This window comes from Ictalurus punctatus, chromosome 7 (assembly GCF_001660625.3).
Source record: "Ictalurus punctatus breed USDA103 chromosome 7, Coco_2.0, whole genome shotgun sequence".
In the NCBI taxonomy this organism is placed as follows: domain Eukaryota; kingdom Metazoa; phylum Chordata; class Actinopteri; order Siluriformes; family Ictaluridae; genus Ictalurus; species Ictalurus punctatus.
In genome coordinates this window covers 33,567,809-33,591,230 of record NC_030422.2, presented here as the reverse complement: position 1 = coordinate 33,591,230, position 23,422 = coordinate 33,567,809, and the positions used below count along the sequence as shown (strand labels likewise).

General features: G+C 40.8%; 1 protein-coding gene across 2 annotated transcripts; it reads right to left on the bottom strand.

Moving 5' to 3' along the window:
• Nucleotides 1-1,628: 1,628 nt before the first annotated feature.
• On the bottom strand, nucleotides 1,629-23,383 carry LOC108267085 (zinc finger protein 850). 2 transcript variants are annotated; one of them, XM_053681209.1, is made up of 3 exons: nucleotides 23,159-23,383; nucleotides 11,188-12,498; nucleotides 1,629-4,022 (listed from the first exon to the last, which is right to left on the bottom strand). In XM_053681209.1, exons 2-3 carry the CDS (start codon nucleotides 12,484-12,486, stop codon nucleotides 2,613-2,615), a joined length of 2,709 nt encoding a protein of 902 aa, XP_053537184.1. In that variant the 5' UTR covers nucleotides 12,487-12,498; nucleotides 23,159-23,383; the 3' UTR covers nucleotides 1,629-2,612. The 2 variants fall into 2 exon arrangements, with proteins under 2 accessions (XP_053537184.1, XP_053537183.1); XM_053681208.1 differs by lacking the exons at nucleotides 11,188-12,498; nucleotides 23,159-23,383 and adding an exon at nucleotides 8,083-8,263 and having other exon boundaries at nucleotides 1,629-4,152.
• Between the last annotated feature and the right edge of the window lie 39 nt (nucleotides 23,384-23,422).

Below are 23,422 nucleotides of genomic sequence, written 5' to 3'. Positions count from 1 at the left end.
TGTATCCCGCCTTGTGCCCGATGCTCCCTGGGATAGGCTCCAGGTTCCCCATGACCCTGAAAAGAAGCGGTATAGAGGATGGATGGATATTATATAATATATTATTTAATATTATTTTATATACCTATAAACAAATCATTAATGGTTAAGAAATACAACCCCAATTCAAAAAAGTTGGGACAGTATGGAAAATGCTAATAAAAACAAAGAGGAGTGATGTGTAAATGTACTTATACTTGTATTTAAATAAAAAATGTATAAAGACAAGGTATTTGATGTTTCACCTAATCAACTGCATAGTTTTTTGAAGATAAACGTTTATTTTGAAATTGATGCATGCAACACGTTCCAAGAAATTTGGGACAGGGGCAAATTAGGACTAATACAGTTATACATTTAGCAGACACATTTATCCTAAACGACTTACAAATGAGAAGCAATGTGACAAGTTGAAATAAGAAGGTGATGTGAAACAGGTGAGGTAATGGTCTTAGCATAGTATATAAGGAGCCTCTAAAAAAAAGGCCTTCAAGGGCAAGGATGGGTTAAGCCATGTGCACCAGATGCTGTTACATACGGGCCAAAATCATCCAGTTGCAGCACTTCTTTTTCGATTTGAGGTGGTGAAAGGTGTTTAACCAGTCCAAAAATGTTCACCTACTGGACTGGACTGTGGGAAAGGATATTAAATATCAATCTAAATCCTATTTTATGCCCAATAACCCTCTAAGTAGTAACAGAGTGCCTTTTTTAATTGATCGATTGATTGCATTAGTGTTCTCCCTCTAGTAGACTTTGTAAATGAACCATTCTCTCTGTCTGATACCGAATCAGATTCATTCAGATCCAGAGCCTGATCCTAGTAACACTGGGCACAAGGAGGAAGATTTCACCCAGGATGGGATGCCAGTGCAAATCCCAGGGCACCATTCACACACACCCACATTCACACCTGGGGCAATTTAGCATCCAAGCACTTGCAGGTTTTTGGTCATTGGAGAAAACGCACATGAACATGAGAACATGTGAAACACCACACACACACACACACACACACACACAGGAACCATTGTGCGGCCACTGTTACACCTTGATACTGATTAGGTTAGGAATAAAAAACAAGCTGCTCAGTTGAACGAAAATAATCCATGCCAGGGTCGTGTAACACCACTGTTATTCTCCCTGAATTTGATTACTTTTTTCTACTAATAACACAGTCGAAAGTTCTTGAACCAATTTAATTTTAAATAATTTTTGTTACAGCCAGAATTATTGCCAGGGCCATGCTGTTATAGAAAATGAACATTCAAGAATTCAGTTATCAATTGCATAAATACATGTTTCATCATCTCAAGTGCCTGAGATTAACCACACCTCCTCATATTGTAATTTCTTATCATGTTTAGTGTTTAAACAACTGTGACGTTAACAGACTAGTAAACACCCTTTCCTTCCTTGTTACCTGACCAACCATTCTTTTATATATTAGAAATATTCCTTTCCCCAGTTCTGCTTTGACTGTTACTGCTTGCATGCTCAGTTCTCTCTCATCACATTACACTTAATCCAGTGTCAAATGCACTTGCCCAAAATAATCAGTTTAACAGATCAATTAAAAAAAAAAAAAACCCTTTTAAACGTGTTTATTTGTAAGCATTTGGGTTATATTTAAATTTTTACAAATGAATTGGACATATCAAATGAATTTACATACAAAACAGATCAGACAGACAGAGCAGACTGCAATTCTTCACCCTAAGAACAAGAATGTAGCTGTTACTATAACTAATTCCAATCAAATTTCTGGAGTCTTTTACTTAACAGCAGGAAATCAAGGCGAGTAGCTATAGTTTATACTAGGTTTGTGCAATATGTGCCTATATGATATCTAGTGATGTTTATTGCCAATTATATTATATTAAATTATTATTATATTAGTGCTCAAGCTGGTTCATTAGGTCAGGGACTAAGAGTACCTTCAGTCTACAAATCCTGTTGTGGAGGTTAGAATAGTATGAAAAAAGACAAGACTGTTGTAGACAGTTTATAATGGAAAGGAATTAGTATAAAATCAATATTGCACAAGCCTAATTTATAGAACTACTGTAAACTACAGGAAATAATATTTCATGTAATGTCATATTTTGTCAAATGTCAAAAACTGGCTCGGTGTTGTTCCCTCCAAGATTTCATGATTTTACACAAAATCAAGGAAACACTGTAATATTGGGAAGAGTTTGCAATTTTTCAGAATTAACGCAGATTTTCGCCAAGACGCATCATGTGACGCCATCATGACACACTCACTCAAAGCCCTCTTCGATTCACGTGCATCACACCGAAGTACAGCCAAAAGGTCTCATTCGCCAACAAATATCACTGCGAAAGACCATTTCATGCAACTGCATATTTTCCAATTCAAGTAGTTTTCCGCAAAAAAGAAGCACAAAAAAATTCGGCAAACATTTAAAGTTGAATTCAAGCATGAAGAATTTTTGGGCGCAACGATCGCAAAACAAAAAAGCGGAATCCTGTATGGACTGTTAAACAAGTAAATCTCTGTTCAAAATATAATCAAACAGTTGTACAAAAATCTTCCCACACTATCAACACTAACACAGCTTCTCTCTCATGTGAATGGCCTGGTGTTTTTGGAGATTACTCGGGTGAGTAAAACTTTTCCTACACTGTGAGCAGTGATATGACTTTTCTCCTGTATGAATATGCTGGTGATACTGGAGTGTACTCTGTTGATTAAAACTCTTTCCACATTGTGAGCAGTGATATGGCTTCTCTCCAGTGTGAATCCGTTGGTGTTGTTGGATGCTACTCAAGACAGCAAAACTCTTTCCACACTGTGAGCAGTGATACGGCTTCTCTTCGGTATGGATGCGTTGGTGTGTTTTGAGATTACACTTGTAAGTAAATTTTGCCCCACACTGTACGCAGAGAAATGGTTTCTCGCCTGTATGAATTCTTTGATGTTGTTGGAGATTACCCCTTTGATTAAAACTCTTCCCACACTGTGAACACTGATGAGGCTTTTCTCCAGTGTGAATGCGCTGATGTTGTTGGAGAGCACGCTCTAGATTAAAACTCTTTCCACACTGTGAGCAGTGATACGACTTCTTTCCTGCGTGAATTTGTTGGTGCCTTTGGAAACTACTCAAGCCAGCAAAACTCTTTCCACAGTGTGAGCAGTGGTACGGCTTCTCTCCTGTATGGATTCGCTGGTGTGTTTTGAGATTACCCTTATGAGTAAATTTTGCCCCACACTGTACACAAATAAATGGTTTTTCTCCTGTATGAATTCGCTGGTGATACTGGAGTGTACTCCGTCGATTAAAACTCTTCCCACACTGTGAGCAGTGATACGGCTTTTCTCCTGTGTGAATGCGCTGGTGTGCTTTGAGACCACTTTGTTGATTAAAACTCTTTCCACACTGTGAGCACTGATAAGGTTTCTCTCCGGTGTGAATGCGCTGATGTGTTTGGAAATTACACTCTCGGTTAAAACTCTTCCCACACTGTGAGCAGTGATACGGCTTCTCTCCTCTGTGAATACTCTGGTGACGCTGGAGAGACCTGTTGTGATTAAAACTCTTCCCACACTGTGAGCACTGATATGGTTTTTCTCCAGTGTGAATGCGCTGGTGTTGTTGGAGATTACTCTCTAGATTAAAACTCTTTCCACACTGTGAGCAGGGATACGACTTCTCTCCTGTGTGCATTCGTTGGTGTTTTTGGAAATTACTCAAATTAGAAAAACTCTTCCCACAGTGTGAGCAGTGATATGGCTTCTCTCCTGTATGGATACGTTCGTGTCTTTTGAGATTACACTTGTGAGTAAATTTTGCCCCACACTGTACACAGATAAATGGTTTCTCTCCTGTATGAATACGCTGGTGTTGTTGGAAATTACTAAGTTGAGCAAAACTCTTTCCACACTGTGTGCACTGATGAGGTTTTTCTCCTGTGTGAATGCGCTGGTGCGTTTGTAAATTACTCTGGTGAGTAAAACTCTTCCCACAATATGAGCAGATGTGAAGTTCTGTGTGCATTTGTATTTGTTCTTGACTGGTCATAATACAAAGAATAGTAGCAGTCGATTGTTGACTACTGGACTCTCTTGTGGGCATCATGTTCTTCTGTCTCTAGGGAGAAAAAAATGGAAGTCAATAACAAAAAATACAAAAGCAACATTATCCCAATGCCCCATAAAGGACCGTTTAATTTTTCTATGTATTTTCATTGGTATGGATGAATCAATACCATGGGTTAAGGAGTTTATAAAACTGCTAATTCATTTTCTCACCAATATCAACACTCACCACACATGTTTGGCTGAACTTGTATAATATCTTGTCTCCTGACCAGTAGGGGGCAGTGCGCTGAAACTATAATGGTGATGACATGTACCAGGTTTCGTCACAATCCCTCAAAGTGTCTCAGAGATACAGACTCAAGTTCAATTTTGCACATTCTTCATCGAATTCCTTAAAGCACCATTCAAAAATGGTATGGTTTATCAAAATTCTTTGAATAACTTTTTGTCTTGAGTGTCAGCAAATTGGACAAACAATATAGGAGGAGCTTAAAAAAGTAGGTTTTCAAATCATTTAAACATGACTGACAGGAAGCTTGCTCAATATTGACATAATTGGTATCACTGTTCTCGGCAGAAATGATGAATCTATCAAGGAGAGTCTCATGACAAAAGGCAAAAGGGGTCAATAGTTATTAGCATTTCTGGAAACAGCATTATAATTTTTCGGGCGCTGTCCCGAAACTTTTTTGGTGTCAAAGACCCCTACAGTGTTTCGTAACGATATACCAAATCATTTGTAAAATACAGCATTTTATGACTAAATTCAAAATAGCTGACATCCAAAATGGCCATATTGTTAGTCTTGGTATACCCCACTGAATCTAATGAGACAGATTTGATGATTTTAAGACAAACTGTTCAGAATTTATAAGCGAAAATGTGCATTTTTCATATCTCATGACCACTAGGTCATGCTGTTCCAAACACTGCAGCTAACCTCAGGGCCTAATGAGATGACAATAACCACGTTTAATCACAATCCCTCAAAGTGTTATGGAGATATACCCTCACGTCCATCAAATTCGTTGAAGCACCATTCAGAAATGGTATGGTTTATCAAAATTCTGTGAATCCTTTTTTATTGAAAATGGCTCTAGATGATGTCGGACAAACCGCCTAGGACAAGTTCGAAAAAGTAGGTTTTTCAGAAAATTCAAAATGGTGCAAAAATTTTCATAATGGAAAATGACGTCATAGGGTGCACGCGAATCGTCTTGAGCCAAGGAATCAGAGGAAAATAGATTTTTGTAGCTACCCCTGGTTAAAAAGTTAACATAAACATGGTTGCAAATTTAGGCAGTTGGTGGCACTAAAGGGTTTGAAGTAGAGACTCAAAAATTGCTATGATTAACGTGGAGACCGTCCTATAATTGTGCACCAAATTTCATAACTTAGTAGCCCAATATCCAACTCACACCTCAGAGTTTCTGAGATATCAGCATTACACAGCTCACACCTCTCCACTGCTCACCATCCCTCACTCGAGGAGGTTTCACACCCCTCCCCTAATACCACTCACCAGGGATCGCCAATAACTCCCCCCTGCAGTCTCTCTCTGACACTCAATCAGGTGAAGAAGGCGCTAAAGAAGATCAAGGCAAGAAAGGCCACAGGCCCGGATGGAATCAGCTCCAGACTGCTTAAAGACTGTGCAGATCAGCTCAGTGAGGTCATCCTGCACATCTTTAATCTGAGCCTGAGACTAGCGCAAGTTCCAGTACTGTGGAAGACTTCCTGTGTGGATCCAGTACCCAAAATTGCACATCCGAGTGAGCCAAACCACTTCAGGCCTTGACTTCACACCTGATGAAATCCATGGAGAGAATTGTACTGTGACAACTGTGTACCCAAGTGAGCTCAGAGCTAGACCCCCTACAGTTTGCTTACCGACCAGGCATGGGGGTTGAGGACGCCATTATTTATCTGATGCACAGATCATTTCTACACCTGGAGAATACTGGGAGCATTGTGAGGATCATGTTTTTTTAATTTTTCCAGTGCTTTCAACACAATTTAGCCATCACTACTTAGGGGGAAGCTTTTGGGAGCTGGAGTTGACTGCCACCTGGCTGCATGGATCACCAACTATCTCACTGACAGACCACAGTATGTGAGGCTCCAGGACTGTATGTCTGATGTGGTGGTCAGTAGCACTGGAACACCGCAGGGTACGGTGTTTGCTCCATTTCTCTTCACCCTGTACACAGCGGACTTCAGGCATAACACTAACAGCTGCCACATGCAGAAGTTCTCTGATGATATGGTCATTGTTGGACGAGTATCAGAGGAGAATGATCAGGAATTCCGGGAGGTCATCGCTGACTTTGTCAACTGGTGTGAATTAAACCACCTCTGCCTCAACGCCTGCAAGACAAAGGAGATGGTAGTCGACCTCCGTAGGAAGCCAACCTAGTCTACGTCGGTGAGCATCCAGGGTACTGACATCGCGAAAGTGGAAACATAAATTCCTGGGTGTTCACCTCAACAATAAACTGGACTGGTCCACAAATACAGATGTCCTGTACAAAAAGGGCCAAAGTCGTCTCCACCTGCTGAGGAGACTGAGGTCTTTTGGTGTGTGCAGGACCCTGCTTAAAACTTTCAATGACACTGTGGAGGCATCTTCTATGCAGTAGTTTCCTGGGGAATTGGGAGCACAGAGAGGGACAGGAAACGTCTCAACAAACTGGTTAAGAGGGCTAGCTCTGCCCTGTCTAACCTCTGGACAGCATAGAGGTGGTGGGGGAGAGAAGGATGTTAGCTAAAATGACATCTATCGTGAGCAATTCCTCTCACCCCCTGTATGAGATACTGGGGTCCCTGAGCAGCTCCTTCAGCATCAGATGCTGCACCCTCAGTGCAAGAAAGAGCACTACCGCAGGTCCTTCATCCCTACAGCAGTCAGACCCTTTAATGCAACAACAACATAATGTAGCACTGCTAGCTGTTTTTTTTGCATCATCAAACCACACATTACTATTTGTTGCTCACCCCTCTATTGTTACCTGCGCAATAATCCATTTATCCACACACATGTATATAAACAAGGTGTTACACATCTGTATATATTCAAATTTGTATTCATCTGTACATACATTGTGGTGGTCATAGTGTACATATTAGCATTATTATTATTTTTTTACTACTCTAATTCTTATTTTTCTATTCCTGTGTGTGTATATATATATATATAATCAGTATCTTTAACCTGTTAATGAAGTCCAAGATATATGTGTATTTCCTATCCTAAATACATAATTTTATAATAATATATACATAAAACATAATTTATTCTTACATATGCATTCAATTGATATATTTTGTCAATATTGAGGGCATTTATATCTTATTCCAAGAATATAAATATGTGTGTGTGTGTGTGTTTATATCCAAAATACAACAATACATTTTTGCATACATTTTCTTGTAGCCCATCGTGTCTATAATCTCTTGGTGTATAAGAGTGAGGTAATACGGTGTGTAATATGTAGTAAAACAGTAAAACTTTCCAGTTAACAGATTTACATATAAACAGCAATCCCCCCCTAAACTGTATTAGAACTACCTTGCTTAACGCACCTTAATGCACATATAAGCCCTAAAAGGCTCGAGCTGGCTGTGTTTATTGGTCACTCAGAGTTGTGTATGTCCATAATTATAATTATAATTAAATTTTCATTCAAATGTCTGCCAAAACCCGACACTGTGAAGACCCAGGGTCGATAATAATGCTTAACCGATGAGGAAAATGTTTGCTGAGGTAACTTGTTTACTCATCAGCAATGTCAAGAAAATGATACAACTAGAATTCCTAGAGATCAGATTTATATAAATACTTATTTATTTATTTAAAAGGTACAAGTCATCTATCTGCACTAGACGCTATTAGATATAAAGCAGAGATCCATTTAGGATCCAGTCAGTGTTCTAGCTGAGACCGAGCAGCTCGGAGAACCATTTCCACTTTAACTTACCTCAGGATTTAAAGATCAACATATGAATCCACCTCAGTGATCTTCTTTCTTTTAAACTGGATCAGATTGAACTGTCCCTGTAAAGACTGTGTTGTAAACATTCAAGCAGAAAAGTTACATGGAACAGCTGTCCAAGCGGGAAAACCTGCAGGTCGTCGTCTTCTTCGATTTGAGGTGGTTTCACAGGTGAAAGGTATTCTACTGCCACCTACTGGACTGGAGGGAAATGAATCAAAGAGCTGCTTCGGGGGATGCGATTATACTGGAAACACTACCCTGTTACACAGCTATTCAATTCAACTAAATTTTATTTATACAGCGCTTTTAACAATGGACAATGTCACAAAGCAGCTTTTGCAGGAATTACTGTATCAGTGTGGCGTGGTATGGAGGCGATCAGCCTGTGGCACTGCTGAGGTATTCTGGAAGTCCAGGTTGCTTTGATAGTGGCCTTCACCTTGTCTGTATTGTTGGGTCTGGTGTTTCTCAAAGATTCTCTATGGGGTTCGGGTCAGGCGAGTCAGCTGGCCAATCAAGCACAGTAATACCATGGTCAGTAAAAAAGTTACTAGTAGTTTTGGCACTGTGGGCAGGTGGTGAGTCCTGCTGGAAAAGGAAATCAGCATCTCCATAAAGCTCGTCAGCAGATGGAAGCATGAAGTTCTCTAAAATCTCCTGGTAGACGCTGCATCGACTCCCGACTTGAGAAAACACAATGGACCAACACCAGCAGATGACATGGCACCCCAAATCATCACTGTCTGTAGAAATTTCACACTGCACTTCAAACAGCTTGGATTCTGTTCCTCTCCACTCTTCCTCCAGACTCTGGGACCTTGATTTCCAAATGAAATACATTTACTTTCATCTTCCCCGTGATTGTGGTTGTATGCTGAACTAGACTGAGAGATTAAAGACTCAGGAAACCTTCGCAGCTGTTTGGAAATAATTAGCTGATTAGAGTCTTCTCAGGTCGATATTTACGTATTATAATTTCTTTATTAGAATATTTTGAGACACTGGATTTTTGATTTCCGTGAGCTGTAAGCCATAATCATCAAGATTAAAATGAAAAAAGGCTCAAAATATTTCACTTTATGTGTAAAGAATCTAGAATATCTTCAAGTTCCACTTTTTGAATTAAATTACAGGAAAATATTTACTTTTCCACAATATTCTAATTTTTTGAGATGCACCTGTATACTTAGTCCAATGTCACGTGAGCTTGACCGAAATTAAAATCAGTTTAACAGATCAATAAAAAATAAATAAATCAACAACTCCTCTTAAATGTGTTTATTTATAAGCATTTCGGTTACATATTCATTTTACAAATGAATTGGACACACTAACGAATTGATACAAAAAAGATAAGGAGACTGTAATTCTTTACCAAAAGAACACATTTTCCAAATGATGGTTTTACTGTACAGTGTCTTGCATCTTTCACCCCCTTTGAACTTCAAGGTGTAACAGCCTGAAACTGAAATCAATCAAATCGGTATGTTATGTATGAAATCCACTTGATTCCTATTTTATATATGGATTACACTGAGATTGTATGTTGTATGTTGCATGCCCCCCTCCCCTCCCCTCTCCTCCACTCTGGCCAATGAGTGGAATAAAAGCCACTAGCTCTTTTTTTTTCAACTCGTTCAATTAAATTTTTTAAAATCATTTTTGGTGGCCAGATTGTAAACGTGATCTACTTCATATTTATATACCACAAAGCAGAATGCACACTATACCACCTGCTAAATTCTAATCTCTGCTACTTTATGCTGTACTTCCATTCTTAGATAAACTACTCTGACTTAGACTGTTTAATTTTACTGGCTTCCAGTTTATACAAAGAAACTACTTAAACACTCTCCAAACCTCAGTGTCTTTATATCTGATATATGTATGTATGCAAGTGTGATTCTACAAACCCCTGATACATTGGAAATAGCGGTATCACCTTTAATTTTCAAGAGTGTAGCTGTTATAACTAATTTTATATTAGGTGATTATACCTGCAGGTGTTTACTGGGGAATTTCTGATTAAATCTCTGCAGGTCTGTAACCCAACAACTGGAAATCAAGGCCAGTAGCTATAGTTTACACTAAACTTGTGCAATATGAGATTATTGTCCGTACATGATATCCAGTGATGTTTACTGCCAAATATATTATATTACCAGATCCACCATGTGTTACAAATTTTGGATAGGACATTTACACTTACCACATTTGACAGATGCCCTTATACAGAACGACTTACAGAAGTGCTTTGAAGTCTCCATCAATAAACTGGTTCATTAGGTCAGGGACTAAGAGTACCTTCAGTCTACAAATCCTGTTGTGGAGGTTAGAATATTATGAAAAAATACAAGACTTTTGAAGGCAGTTTATAATGGAAAGAAATAAGAATATAATAAATACTGCACAAGCCTAATTTATAGAACTACTGTAAATTACAGGAAAATAATATTTCATGTAATGTCATATTTTGTCAAATGTCAAACACTGTTGACTCAGTGTTGGTACACTTGGGTGTCCCTCCAGGATTTAACGATTTTAATGAAAAATCAAGGAAAGTCCACAATATTTTGAGGAGCTTGTAATTTTAAAACTGTAGATTTTCACCAAGACACATCATATGTCCCCATCACAGTCAAAGCCCTCCTAATACACGTAGATCGCACATAAGTACAGCTTAACGGTCTCATTTTACCAACAAATGCAACCATGCAAAATAATTTCATGCAATGGCAAATTTGCCATTTCAAGTAGTGTTCTGGGAAAAAAAGCACAAACGTTTCCACAAGCTGCATCGCAAATTATGAAGAAGGCCGCAGCAAAATCAAGCATTTTTGGCCACAACAATCACACAAAAACTCAGCGAATTCCTGTACGGACTGTTAAATCTCTGGTCAAAATATAAGCAAACGCCTGTAGAAAAATCGTCCCCCATGCTCAGCACTAACCCAGCTTCTCACTCACATGAATGGTTTCGTGTTTTTGGAGAGTACTTGAGTGAGTAAAACTTTTTCCACACTGTGGGCAGTGATACAACTTTTAATCTGTATGAGTACGTTGGTGTTTTTGGAAACTACTCAAGACAGAAAAACTCCTTCCACAGTGTGAGCAGTGGTACGGCTTCTCTCCTGTATGGATGCGTTGGTGTGTTTTGAGATTACACTTGTGAGTAAATTTTGCCCCACACTGTACACAGATGAATGGTTTCTCTCCTGTATGAATACGCTGATGTTGTAGGAGATTACCTCTGTGATTAAAACTCTTTCCACACTGTGAGCACTGATAGGGTTTTTCTCCTGTGTGAATGTGCTGGTGGTGCTGGAGAGCACTCTCTAGATTAAAACTCTTTCCACACTGTGAGCAGTGATACGATTTCTCTCCTGTGTGAATTTGTTGGTGTCTTTGGAAGTTACTCAAGTCAGCAAAACTCTTTCCACATTGTGAGCAGTGGTACGGCTTCTCTCCTGTATGGATGCGCTGGTGTGTTTTGAGATTACACTTCTGAGTAAATTTTGCCCCACACTGTACACAGATGAATGGTTTCTCTCCTGTATGAATACGCTGGTGATACTGGAGTGCATCCTGTCGATTAAAACTCTTTTCACATTGTGAGCAGTGATACGGCTTCTTTCCAGTGTGAATCCGTTGGTGTTTTTGGAAACTACTCAAGCCAGCAAAATCCTTTCCACATTGTGAGCAGTGATACGACTTCTCTCCTGTATGGATGCGTTGGTGTGTTTTGAGATTACATTTGTGAGCAAATTTTGCCCCACACTGTACACAGATAAATGGTTTCTCTCCTGTATGAATTCGTTGGTGTTGTTGGAGATTACCTCTTTGATTAAAACTCTTCCCACACTGTAAGCAGTGATACGGCTTTTCTCCAGTATGAACACGCTGGTGTTGTTGGAGAGTACTCTCTAGATTAAAACTCTTTCCACACTGTGAGCACTGATAGAGCTTTTCTCCTGTGTGAATATGTTGGTGTCTTTGGAAGCTACTCAAGTCAGCAAAACTCTTTCCGCATTGTGAGCAGTGATACGGCTTCTCTCCTGTATGGATGCGTTCATGTCTTTTGAGAGTACACTTGTGAGTAAATTTTGCCCCACACTGCACACAGATAAATGGTTTCTCTCCTGTGTGAATGCGCTGGTGTTGTTGGAGATGACCTCTCTGATTGAAACTCTTTCTACACTGAGAGCACTGATGAGGTTTTTCTCCTGTGTGAATGCGCTGGTGCCTTTGTAAACTACTCTGGTGAGTAAAACTCTTCCCACAATATGAGCAGATGTGAAGTTCTGTGTGCATTTGTTCTTGACTGGTCATAATACAAAGAATAGTAGCAGTCGTTTGATGACTACTGGAAGGTCTTGTGAGCATCATATTCTTCTGTCTCTAGAGAGAAAAAAAATGGACGTCAATAACATAAAAAATACAAAGCAACATTATCTCAATGTGCAATGATGAACTGCTGAATTTTTCTATGTATTATTGCTAGGGATGCATCAATACCATGGGTGAAAGAGTTTCTAAAACTGCTAATTCATTCGCTCAACAATATCAACATGGTCAACTCTACCCTACACTCGCTTAGCTAAGCTTCTGTAATGTCTCGTCTCCCCCTCCTAAGGTGCCAAGCAGTTTTCCAGAAGGTTGGTTAGGCTTTTCCATGGCCTAACCAAATCCGAGCTTTCTGAATCAGAATAAGCTTTACTGGCTGAAAGGAAATTCTCTTATATCATGTACTCTTATATTATGAACTGCTATTAAGACACCTTGGATACGGGGAATAGTGGGCTATAGTTTCTGTGCTATCAAATACCAATGATGAATGTATACATTCAATTGTCTCTTTGAATAAGCTGATCACTTGCCATCTTTATTGTAGTGGAATAATTTTGTAGTATGACCCTGGGTGCTGTGTGTTTTGTCTAAATACGTCTGGCCCCAGCACCAGTAGAAACCGTCCACGCACTGCTTCTTATCAATGTGTATAAATACTCTTGGTTTGCATGAATAAACTCTGATGTCTACTTGAGCATGCATGTGTTAGTGTTTGTTCATTTAGGCTCCCCAGATCGATCTGAAGCGCTCTGAGGAGAACCACACTTTCTAAGCACAGAACTAAAAGTTAATAGAAGTAATTGTAGAACAGGCTGAAAGGCATGACGGAAGATCTGAAAGGCATAATCTGAGATTCCTGAGATACATGGAAGTCTAACACTGGCCAAGTATGCCTGAGTATACAAGGAATTTGTTGCTGGTTTATAGTGATCCTACAGTGCACACTTACACATACAAACATTACACTACACTGCTGGAAATAAACAAGACACAGAGTAATAAAAACTAATAACAGTGTACAGTGCAAACATAACACAATCTTAACAACCACTCACAATGACCTCTCCTCTCAGATCTGTTAAGCAATGTTGGTCCTACTGGGAGCAGTAAGCTCTTGGTGGCATAGGGCCGTGGATCACCGATTTGTTTATATTTTGGGAAATAGAACTAGGTTCAGCACAAAATAACTGCAATAATGGGCGGGACAATTGACAGAGCCCATTCTAAAGCATGGCTTTTGAGAGGTGGTGAAAACTCAGACATCTGAAGAGACTTGTAGCGAGGTGGAAAATAGTGTCATTATTTAAATTGATTCATTCATTGAATAAGTTCTTAAATAGTTGTTTGGGAAAAATTACAGTCATAAGGAGTTTAATGCTGTAATAATACTGTGAGGTATGTACAGAAAAAAGGGATGTAAAGGTGTAAGTTTATGTTTATGGGTTAATGGACCAATCAGGATGGAGTTACAGTTCACTGGAAGGTTGAGAAAAAAACGGCACGAGAGGGAGGAGGGAGAAGAGCGTGCATGTGGAAGGAGTGTGAATTCGCTAGCTGCGGGTTTTTTCTTCTTTCAAGTACCATCACTGCAAGTTAAGTGGTGCACACGTGGACTCTGCTAATAAGTTAGCGAACAGCCGACTGGAGGTGCAGAGACTGTGTTTGTCACGGAGAAAGGAGCTGTGGACTTTGCAGATGACTACCTGTGTGAAGCTCCTTTTCTTCTTATCTTGCAACAACCCTGCATGAGTGTGAGCCCATTCTTGATCAAGGTACCATTTATTTGTGTTTGCCCTTGTGGTGAAGCAACCATTTCGTTTGAGGCTTCTACGTACGCCAGCTACATTCAGGCCTGCAATGGGGAACTTGGTATTATTATTTTGTCTGTTGTATGGGGTAATGCCGGTTTTTGTTGGTTAATCTGGGCGAATAGCCTATATCTTTTGAGTGTTGTGCACACCTTTTTCTGTTGTTGTGACATTTGAAATTCTTAAGGCATTCGGAGAACTGTACATGATGTAAAATTGAAGCTGAATGTCTAATGCCTGATTTTCATGTTAAATACTGTGTCTATATTAGTAAAACTGTTAAAGGTTTAGACATTGGTTTGATTACTGACTTAAAGGTTACACATTAGTGTATACACTTCAAATTAGTCCATTTTTCTGAGATCATAGACAATTAATCAGTGATAAGAGATATCATTGTATGGGGGGGATATAGTGGACATTTCAAAAAAGAGTATATTTATTAATTGGATAATTATGGAATGCATGAGGATCCCAAGGCATTAGCCGAGTAACACCAAACACAAAGAAGAGTAAATATTTAGTATTTCTGTTGATAGATAGAAAAGAACTCAGGGTAGCTCCCTCAAGTAAAAGGTATTACATCAAAGGGACACTACATAAATTGGAGGCACCGCTGGAATCTATCTAATTATTTTTGAGTTCCCAACCACAATACCATTTTACCAATAGGCAAAAGTAGATTCCCATGGAACTTCAGTCAGTGAAATTAGAGCTGGTGAAAGAGCTTAGAGAGTGGTGTCAAGGGGAGTCTCTCAATCAAACCCACACATTGCTAGCAGTTGTCCCCAAAGAGTTTGAAGTTGCTCAGATAGAAGAAACTCTGGAAACTATCAAGGATTTGGGACAAGTGCGAGTTAGAGGAAGAAAGTTTAATACAACACTTGACCGACTAACACTACTGTGTGAATGTAAAGAAAAGATTGATCCAACCAAGGTCCCTTATGAAGTAATGCACACCCATAGCGATGAGGCTTGGCCTATTGTCATGGCAACTGAAGCTCCAGCTTTAGATGAAGAAGCACACACTCCATTGAAAGTCCTGCTTGAAGCATCAACGTTTAGTGGCTCTGCTGAGTCCATCTTTCCGTCTGTTGTTGACCTGTTGTCCAAAATAGAGAAGCCTTCAGGAGAGAATAGTAGTTATCGGCACCTGAGGATGTTCTCCGGCACCTTACCAGCTCCTGCAGGGGAAGAAGTGATGGAGCATAGACTGCTCTGCCAAAGAAAAGTGACTGAGGATTATGGAAAGAGGGCCAGCTCTAGCTGTAGTAAAAGCTGTGCGGACAGCTGATGCTGACGTTACACCTCATAAATGCTTGGATGCTATTGAGAGTGCATTCGGAACAGCTGAATCAGGTGAAGACCTCTACTTTGATATTAGGCTAATGCAGCAAGGCCAATATGAGAAACTGTGAGACTTCCTGAGGCGATTAGAGCAGTCTCTGACAAAGGTGGTTATTAAAGGGGGTGTTCCTGCTAGTCGTGTGGATACAGCCAGAGTAGAGCAGCTACTTTGGGGTGCCTTACATTTGGAGCTGATGCTAGTTCAGCTAAAACTAAGGGAGCAAAAGCAGAATCCTCCAATGTTTTTAGAGTTGCTGGCCAAGATTCGGGCTGAAGAGGAGTTCATCGCCGCTAGAGTCTAGGTTAATCTGTCTGCACATAGAGTTCATCCTAACCCAGACGTGGATAGTCGTCAGACTGACTTACAGAGTTTGAAAGCAGAGATTAAAGAGCCGAAGTCGAGGTTCGCCTCAATGACATCATCTGCCACTTCTTGATGGGGCTTTGATAACGGGACTAGTCCAGTAGCCGAGATGCCTGTGTCTGAAAGCCGTGAAACTAAAGGGGTAGCAGCTTTGAAAAAACAAGTCACAAGTTTACAGCCAACAGCCATATAAGCCTTTTAGAGGCTCAGAAGAATGCATCTGCTACCGGTGTGGTGAAAATGGACATTTCGCCAACAAGTGTCAGAATGCAGAAAATCAGAACAGAGTCATTAAAAAACGAATTTGCTCTCTCAAGAAAGCCAAAAAGGGACAATCACAAAACCAAGAAGATGACAGTACTGGTACGATATGCTCAGTCAAGAAAAGTGAGTTGACTTCAGTAGGAGGTAAAGACATTCCCCCAAGGGTTAATAGGTCCATCCTCTGTAGTACACTTGAGAGTGAGTGGCCAACAGTGTAGTGCCTTGTTGGATAGTGGCTCGCAAGTAACGATCATCTTTGAGGACTGGTATAAGCAGTACTTGTCAAATGTCATGATTCATCTTGTATCTGGCCTGGCTATATGGGGTCCAAGTGAAACTAGCTATCCCTATCTTGGCTAAATAGTAGTAGACAGAGTTTCCAGAGAGTGTGACTGGGTCCAAAGAGTCCATCTCAATCCTCGCCCTTATCTGTCCTGGCCCTAGAACTCCAGAGCAGATTCCGTTTATTCTGGGCACCAATGCCAGTCTCTTCAAGCGGTTGGCTAAACTGTGTATAGGGGCAGCCAGGCTGGATATCGCACAAACCTTGGGTAACCAAGCTGAAGACCCAGCCCAGAGGGTGGTGTCAGTGGCCTGGGAGGGAGAAGAGGAAATAGGATGGGGCAAGCCCTTTGGCCTTACCTGCTGGTGGTAACCACCGTGCTGTATGTAAGGTAGAGTTAGAGAAGCCCTTGGACAAATAAGTGCTGATGGTGGAAGCTTCACAAACTGTCCCACTGCTGGCTGGGTTGCTGCTGCAACCCATGGTAGTGCCTAGTTCAGAAGTAAATGGAGAGCACTTCACTGTGTTGGTTCACAATGAGTCAATGAGAGATACAAGCCTCCCAGTTGGGACAATCAGAGGTAACCTCTGCTCTGCAGATTCAGTGATGCCAGCTTTTCAGCCAAAACCTGCATCCAAAATAGATGTGACTTTACCAGAGTTTGACCTCCATGGCATCAACTTCACCCATCCCAGAACAGTGGAAAACTAGACTCAGACAAAAGCTGTCAAAACGAGCCAGTGTGTTTTCTCTACATGAGTGGGATGTGGGACTAGCGAAGGGTGTAGAGCATCATATCCAACTGTCAGACACGAGACCTTTCCGAGAGCGGTCATGGCGATTAGTGCCAGCGAAAATTTAAGATGTATATAGACACTTACAAGATCTTCTGAAAGCTGGTATTATCAAGGAGTCTTGTAGCCCATACGCCTCTCGAATAGTCGTAGCAAGAAAGAAGAATGGAAGTGTTAGAATGTGCATAAACTACAGAACACTGAATAGTCGAACCGTTCCTGATCAGTATACCACTCCCCACATTGATGATGCACTTGAGTGCTTGTTAGAGAGCAAGTGGTTTTCAGTCTTAGATTTGCGAAGTGGATATTACCAGATTGTGATGTCAGAAGCTGATAAGGAGAAAAACAGCCTTTATCTGCCACTAGGGTTTTATCAGTTTGAAAGAATGCCGCAGGGCAGCACTGGAGCCCCTGTGATGTTCCAACGACTGATGGAGCGAGCAGTGGGTGACATGAACCTTCTCCAGGTATTGGTTTGCCTAGATGACCTAATAGTCTTGGAAAGTCATTGGAGGAACATGAAGAGAGGCTTCTCAAGGTGCTGGACAGACTGGAGGAGGTAGCACGAAAGTTCTCTCTGGACAGATGTCAGTTTTGCCAACCCAAGGTGAAATATGTGGGGCATATAGTATCGGCAGAGGGCGTTGGTACAGATCCCGGAGAAGTTGAGGCTGTCACCCACTGGCTTCGGCCCACTGATCTGAAGTCTTTCCTGGGATTCTGTGGATATTATCGGAGGTTTATAGCCAACTATTCAGCTATTGTCAGACGCCTCACAGAACTCACTAAAGGGTATGCAGTGGGACCAGGCTTGTACTGACGTGTTTTACCAGATCATCTAGTGCCTCACCAATCCGCCAGTGTTAGCTTTTGCAGATGCCAACAAGCCTTACTTTCTCTACACCAATGCAAGCTTAAAAGGGCTTGGTGCTGTACTTTATCAAGAACACCTAGAAAGACTAAGGCCGGTGGCGTTTGCCAGCAGAAAAATGAGCCACACTGAACAGCGCTACCCAATTCACCAACTTGAATTTTTAGCACTAAAGTGGGTGGTCGTGGATAAATGACTGGTTACAAAGAGTATTAGAGCATTTAACTATTAATAAATATTAAAGTAAATAAAAGATATAGATCCAAACTGAACCAAAAAGTAACACTCCAAATAAATCCTTTTCGTTATCAATGTTTTAAATCTGCATCTGAAGTATCCCGCTCCATGAAGAGTGTAGTCTCCCGTGTCAAAACAAACACCATGAGGCATCAGTGATAGTTTTTATTTCACCTCTAGTGGCCGCTCTCGTACTGTATAACGACAGCAGACCCTTCTCAGCTGCTCCGGCAACCGACACAACCGGGGAAAAACTATCGGTGTAGATTTTTGTAGATTAACTATTGTTCCAACAATCGTTATAGGTGCGGCTTGAACTCGATCAATCTGTCGACCTCTAGTATGAACCATTAGGTCTAACTGTGGAAGAGGAAGGACTGGTCATTTCAGAACTGGATGTGAGATAGGTGCTATACAAAGTTAACACCAGAAAAACATGCAGCCCAAACAACACCCCCAGACATGTGAGTTAACCAAGCAGCACCAGTCTTCACCTACATTTTTAACCTCTCCCTCAACCAAACTGTGTTTTCAGTCCTACACCATCATTCCTGTCCCCAAAATCCTCTGTCCTACCTCCAGGAATGAATACCGTCCTGTAGCACTCACTTCTATAGTGATGAAATGCTTTGAAAAACTGGTTACAGCCCAAGTCTACTCCTCCCTCCCCAGCTGCTTAGACCCAAACACAGCTCCAACAAGTTGGTGAAGTTTGCCGATGACACAGTGGTGGTAGGCCTCATCACTAACAGCAAAGTTAGTGATGAGGGCTAACGTCACGACGTGAAGGCCTACTTAGAGGAAGTGGACATCCTCTCCACACAGTGTCACAATACCAATCTCTCCCTGAATGTAACCAAGACTAATGAGATGATTATTGATTATGGGAGGAAGCAGATGAGGAACTACAGCCCGCTGATGATCAACGGGGCCACAGTCGAGAAGGTGAGCAACTTCAAATACCCTGGGGTCAATTTCACAGAAGACCTCTCCTGGACAACACATACAAACAGCTTGGTGATAAAGGCATGCCAGTGTCTCTACCATCTAAAATGTCTGGCCAGGGTCAAGGTCTCCCACAGGATGCTGACGGCTTTCAACGCTGGAGCTGTAGAGAGTCTTCTCACAGGGGACATAATCACCTGGTTCAGAGGTGCCATGGCCCAGAACGGAAAGGCACTGTCCAGAGTGGTGGGATCAGTGGAGAAGGCCATCTGGACTTCTCTCCCCTGTATCACAGACATTTACACTCAGCGATGCAGGACCAGGGCCAGGTATACTGTCAAGGACTTTCACCACCCTGGACAAGGTCTCTTCTCAGTTATCCCACCAGGAAAGTGCTACCGGATCTTGAGGACCAACACAGAGAGATTCAGGAGGATTTTCTACTCTCGATCAATCAGACGAGGACACTGTATAGTTTCTGTGTACACTGTACAGCTCTGTATAATTGCAATTTTTTTCTATAAATATTAAATTCTATAATATTTTATCACATTACATTTCTCTAATAGCAGGGGTTCTTAACCTTTTTGTGAGTGCAACACTTTTAAGAATGACACTGTTTTGAGTCTCAAGCTGAAAACAATTAACTCAGTGGGAAAAAATTTAACATGCGCTTCAAATAAACAGAATTTTTTTGTTAACAGTTTTCTAAGCTTCCTTTTCACTAATCATGGTTTATGAATGTGCTGCCTTTTTTATTTATGTAAAGAGTTTTTATTTATGCTTTCAAAGTTTTCGTTTAAACTTGTCAAGATTACGTTCACCATTCTTACACAAACCTCTCGTGTAGACAGGGCTCAACAGCAATTTACCCTCATTTACTAGTGAGATTTGGATTGACAACTCCCTGACCTGGAAGTAAAGATGCTCCTGTGCGCTTATCTAAACAAACAAAAAATTGTTATATGAGACTACCCAAACCTCAAATATTAAATTACGAACTAATATACTGGCCAAGTGTCACAAAGTGAATGGTGTGGTTACTGATGAGTGGTTAAATACCATCACCAATAGCAGTCTGTATTGAAAGGTGGTGTCAATACATGTGTATAGACCTACACAAGTCTGGAATGGGCTACAAGACCATTGCCAAGCAGCTTGGTGAGAAGGTGACAACAGTTGGTGCGATTATTCGCAAATGGAAGAAACACAAAAGAACTGTCAATCTCCCTCGGCCTGGGGCTCCATGCAAGATCTCACCTCGTGGAGTTGCAGTGATCATGAGAACAGTGAGGAATCAGCCCAGAACTACACGGGAGGATCTTGTCAATGATCTCAAGGCGGCTGGGACCATAGTCACCAAGAAAACAATTGGTAACACACTACACCGTGAAAGACTGAAATCCTGCAGCGCTCGCAAGGTCTGCTGCTCAACAAAGCACATATACATGTCCGTCTGAAGTTTGCCAATGAACATCTGCATGGTTCAGAGGACAACTGGGTGAAAGTGTTGTGGTCAGATGAGACCAAAATGGAGCTCTTTGGCATCAACTCAACTCGCCGTGTTTGGAGGAGGAGGAATGCTGCCTGTGACCCCAAGAACACCATCCCCACCGTCAAACATGGAGGTGGAAACATTATGCTTTGGGGGTGTTTTTCTGCTGAGGGGACAGGACAACTTCACGGCATCAAAGGGACGATGGACGGGGCCATGTACCGTCAAATCTTGGGTGAGAACCTCCTTCCCTCAGCCAGGGCATTGAAAATGGCTCGTGGATGGGTATTCCAGCATGACAATGACCCAAAACACACGGCCAAGGCAACAAAGGAGTGGCTCAAGAAGAAGCACATTAAGGTCCTGGAGTGGCCTAGCCAGTCTCCAGACCTTAATCCCATAGAAAATCTGTGGAGGGAGCTGAAGGTTCGAGTTGCCAAACGTCAGCCTCGAAATCTTAATGACTTGGAGAAGATCTGCAAAGAGGAGCGGGACAAAATCCCTCCTGAGATGTGTGCAAACCTGGTGGCCAACTACAAGAAACGTCTGACCTCTGTGATTGCCAACAAGGGTTTTTCCACCAAGTACTAAGTCATGTTTTGCAGAGGGGTAAAATACTTATTTACCTCATTAAAATGCAAATCAATTTATAACATTTTTTACATGTGTTTTTCTGGATTTTTTTGTTGTTATTCTGTCTCTCACTGTTCAAATAAATCTACCATTAAAATTATAGACTGATCATTTCTTTGTCAGTGGGCAAACGTACAAAATCAGCAGGGGATCAAATACTTTTTTCCCTCACTGTATTTTTGTCAATATTGAGGGCATTTATATCTTAGTCCAAGAAATATATAGAGTTGCAATCAAAATTATTCAATCCCCATTGCAAATCAGGTTTATTGGCAAAATTTGCAGACTTTCAGCTGTTTGTAATGAACAAATCAAACAAAAGCAAATTAAATAGTTTGACACAACGAATGCTTCAAGTGGTTTCTCCAAATTCACCTGAAAATGAAACTCATAATGACTTCTCCAGTTTCAAAATTATTCACCCCTGAATAGAATCGCTCACAACAGCAGAAATATGCAGAACAGGTGTTGTCTCAAGCACACCTGATATAAACTAATCAAGGGGTTCATTAGTTGCACCAGGTGTGCTTGAGCTGGAACACATAAAATACCTGAACTGGCTAGGAGCAGAAAATTCTTGAAATACCTGTACAGGGATGAAAAAGGAAGCGATCAACAGCTGCAAGAAGATTTTTTGAGAAGGCAGGTTGTGAAAAACCCTCGAGTGACTGTAAAAGACCTGCAGTGAGAATTGGTGGTAATAGGCACTGAGGTTTCAGTGAGCACAGTAAGGTGCGTACTAAACGCAGAAGGTTTCCATGCCAGAACTCCAAGACGCTCACCACTACTGACCCAAAAGCACAAGAAAAGTCACTCAAAATCAGATCAAAGTTTTGGAATTCTGTTCTGTGAAGCGAGGAAACAAAACTGGAACTTTTCAGAGAAAGTTGCTTTTCAGGTGAATTTGGGGAAACCACTTGAATCATTCGTTGTGTTTTAACTATTTCAATTGCTTTTGTTTGATTTGTTCATTTCAAACAGCTGAAAGCATATAAATTTTGACAATAAACCTGATTTGCAATGGAGGTTGAATAATTTTGATTGCAACTGTATAGTGTTTATATATCCAAACTAAAAAAAAAAAAAACAAAAAACATAATACAACAATACATTTTTGCATACATTTTCTTGTAGCCCATCATGTCTATAATCTCTTGGTGTATAAGAGTGAGGTAATACGGTGTGTAATATGTAGTTAAACAGTAAAACTTTCCAGTTAATAGGTTTGTATATAAACTGCAATTCCCCTAAACTGTATTAGAACTACCTTGCTTAACGCACCTTAATGCACATATAAGCCCTAAAAGGCTCGAGCTGGCTGTGTTTATTGGTCACTCAGAGTTGTGTATGTCCATAATTATAATTAAATTTTCATTCAAATGTCTGCCAAAACCCGACACTGTGAAGACCCAGGGTGGATAATAATGCTTAACCGATGAGGAAAATGTTTGCTGAGGTAACTTGTTTACTCATCAGCAATGTCAAGAAAATGATACAACTAGAATTCCTAGAGATCAGATTTATATAAATACTTATTTATTTAAAAGGTACAAGTCATCTATCTGCACTAGACGCTATTAGATATGAAGCAGAGATCCATCTAGGATCCAGTCAGTGTTCTAGCTGAGACCGAGCAGCTCAGAGAACCATTTTCACTTTAACTTACCTCAGGATTTAAAGATCAACACATGAATCCACCTCAGTGATCTTCTTTCTTTTAAACTGGATCAGATTGAACTGTCCCTGTAAAGACTGTATTGTAAACATTCAAGCAGAAAAGTTACATGGAACAGCTGTCCAGGCGGGAAAACCTGCAGCTCGTCGTCTTCTTCGATTTGAGGTGGTTTCACAGGTGAAAGGTGTTCTACTGCCACCTACTGGACTGAGGGGAAATTAATCAATGAACTGCTCAAATTTCCATGGGATGGGA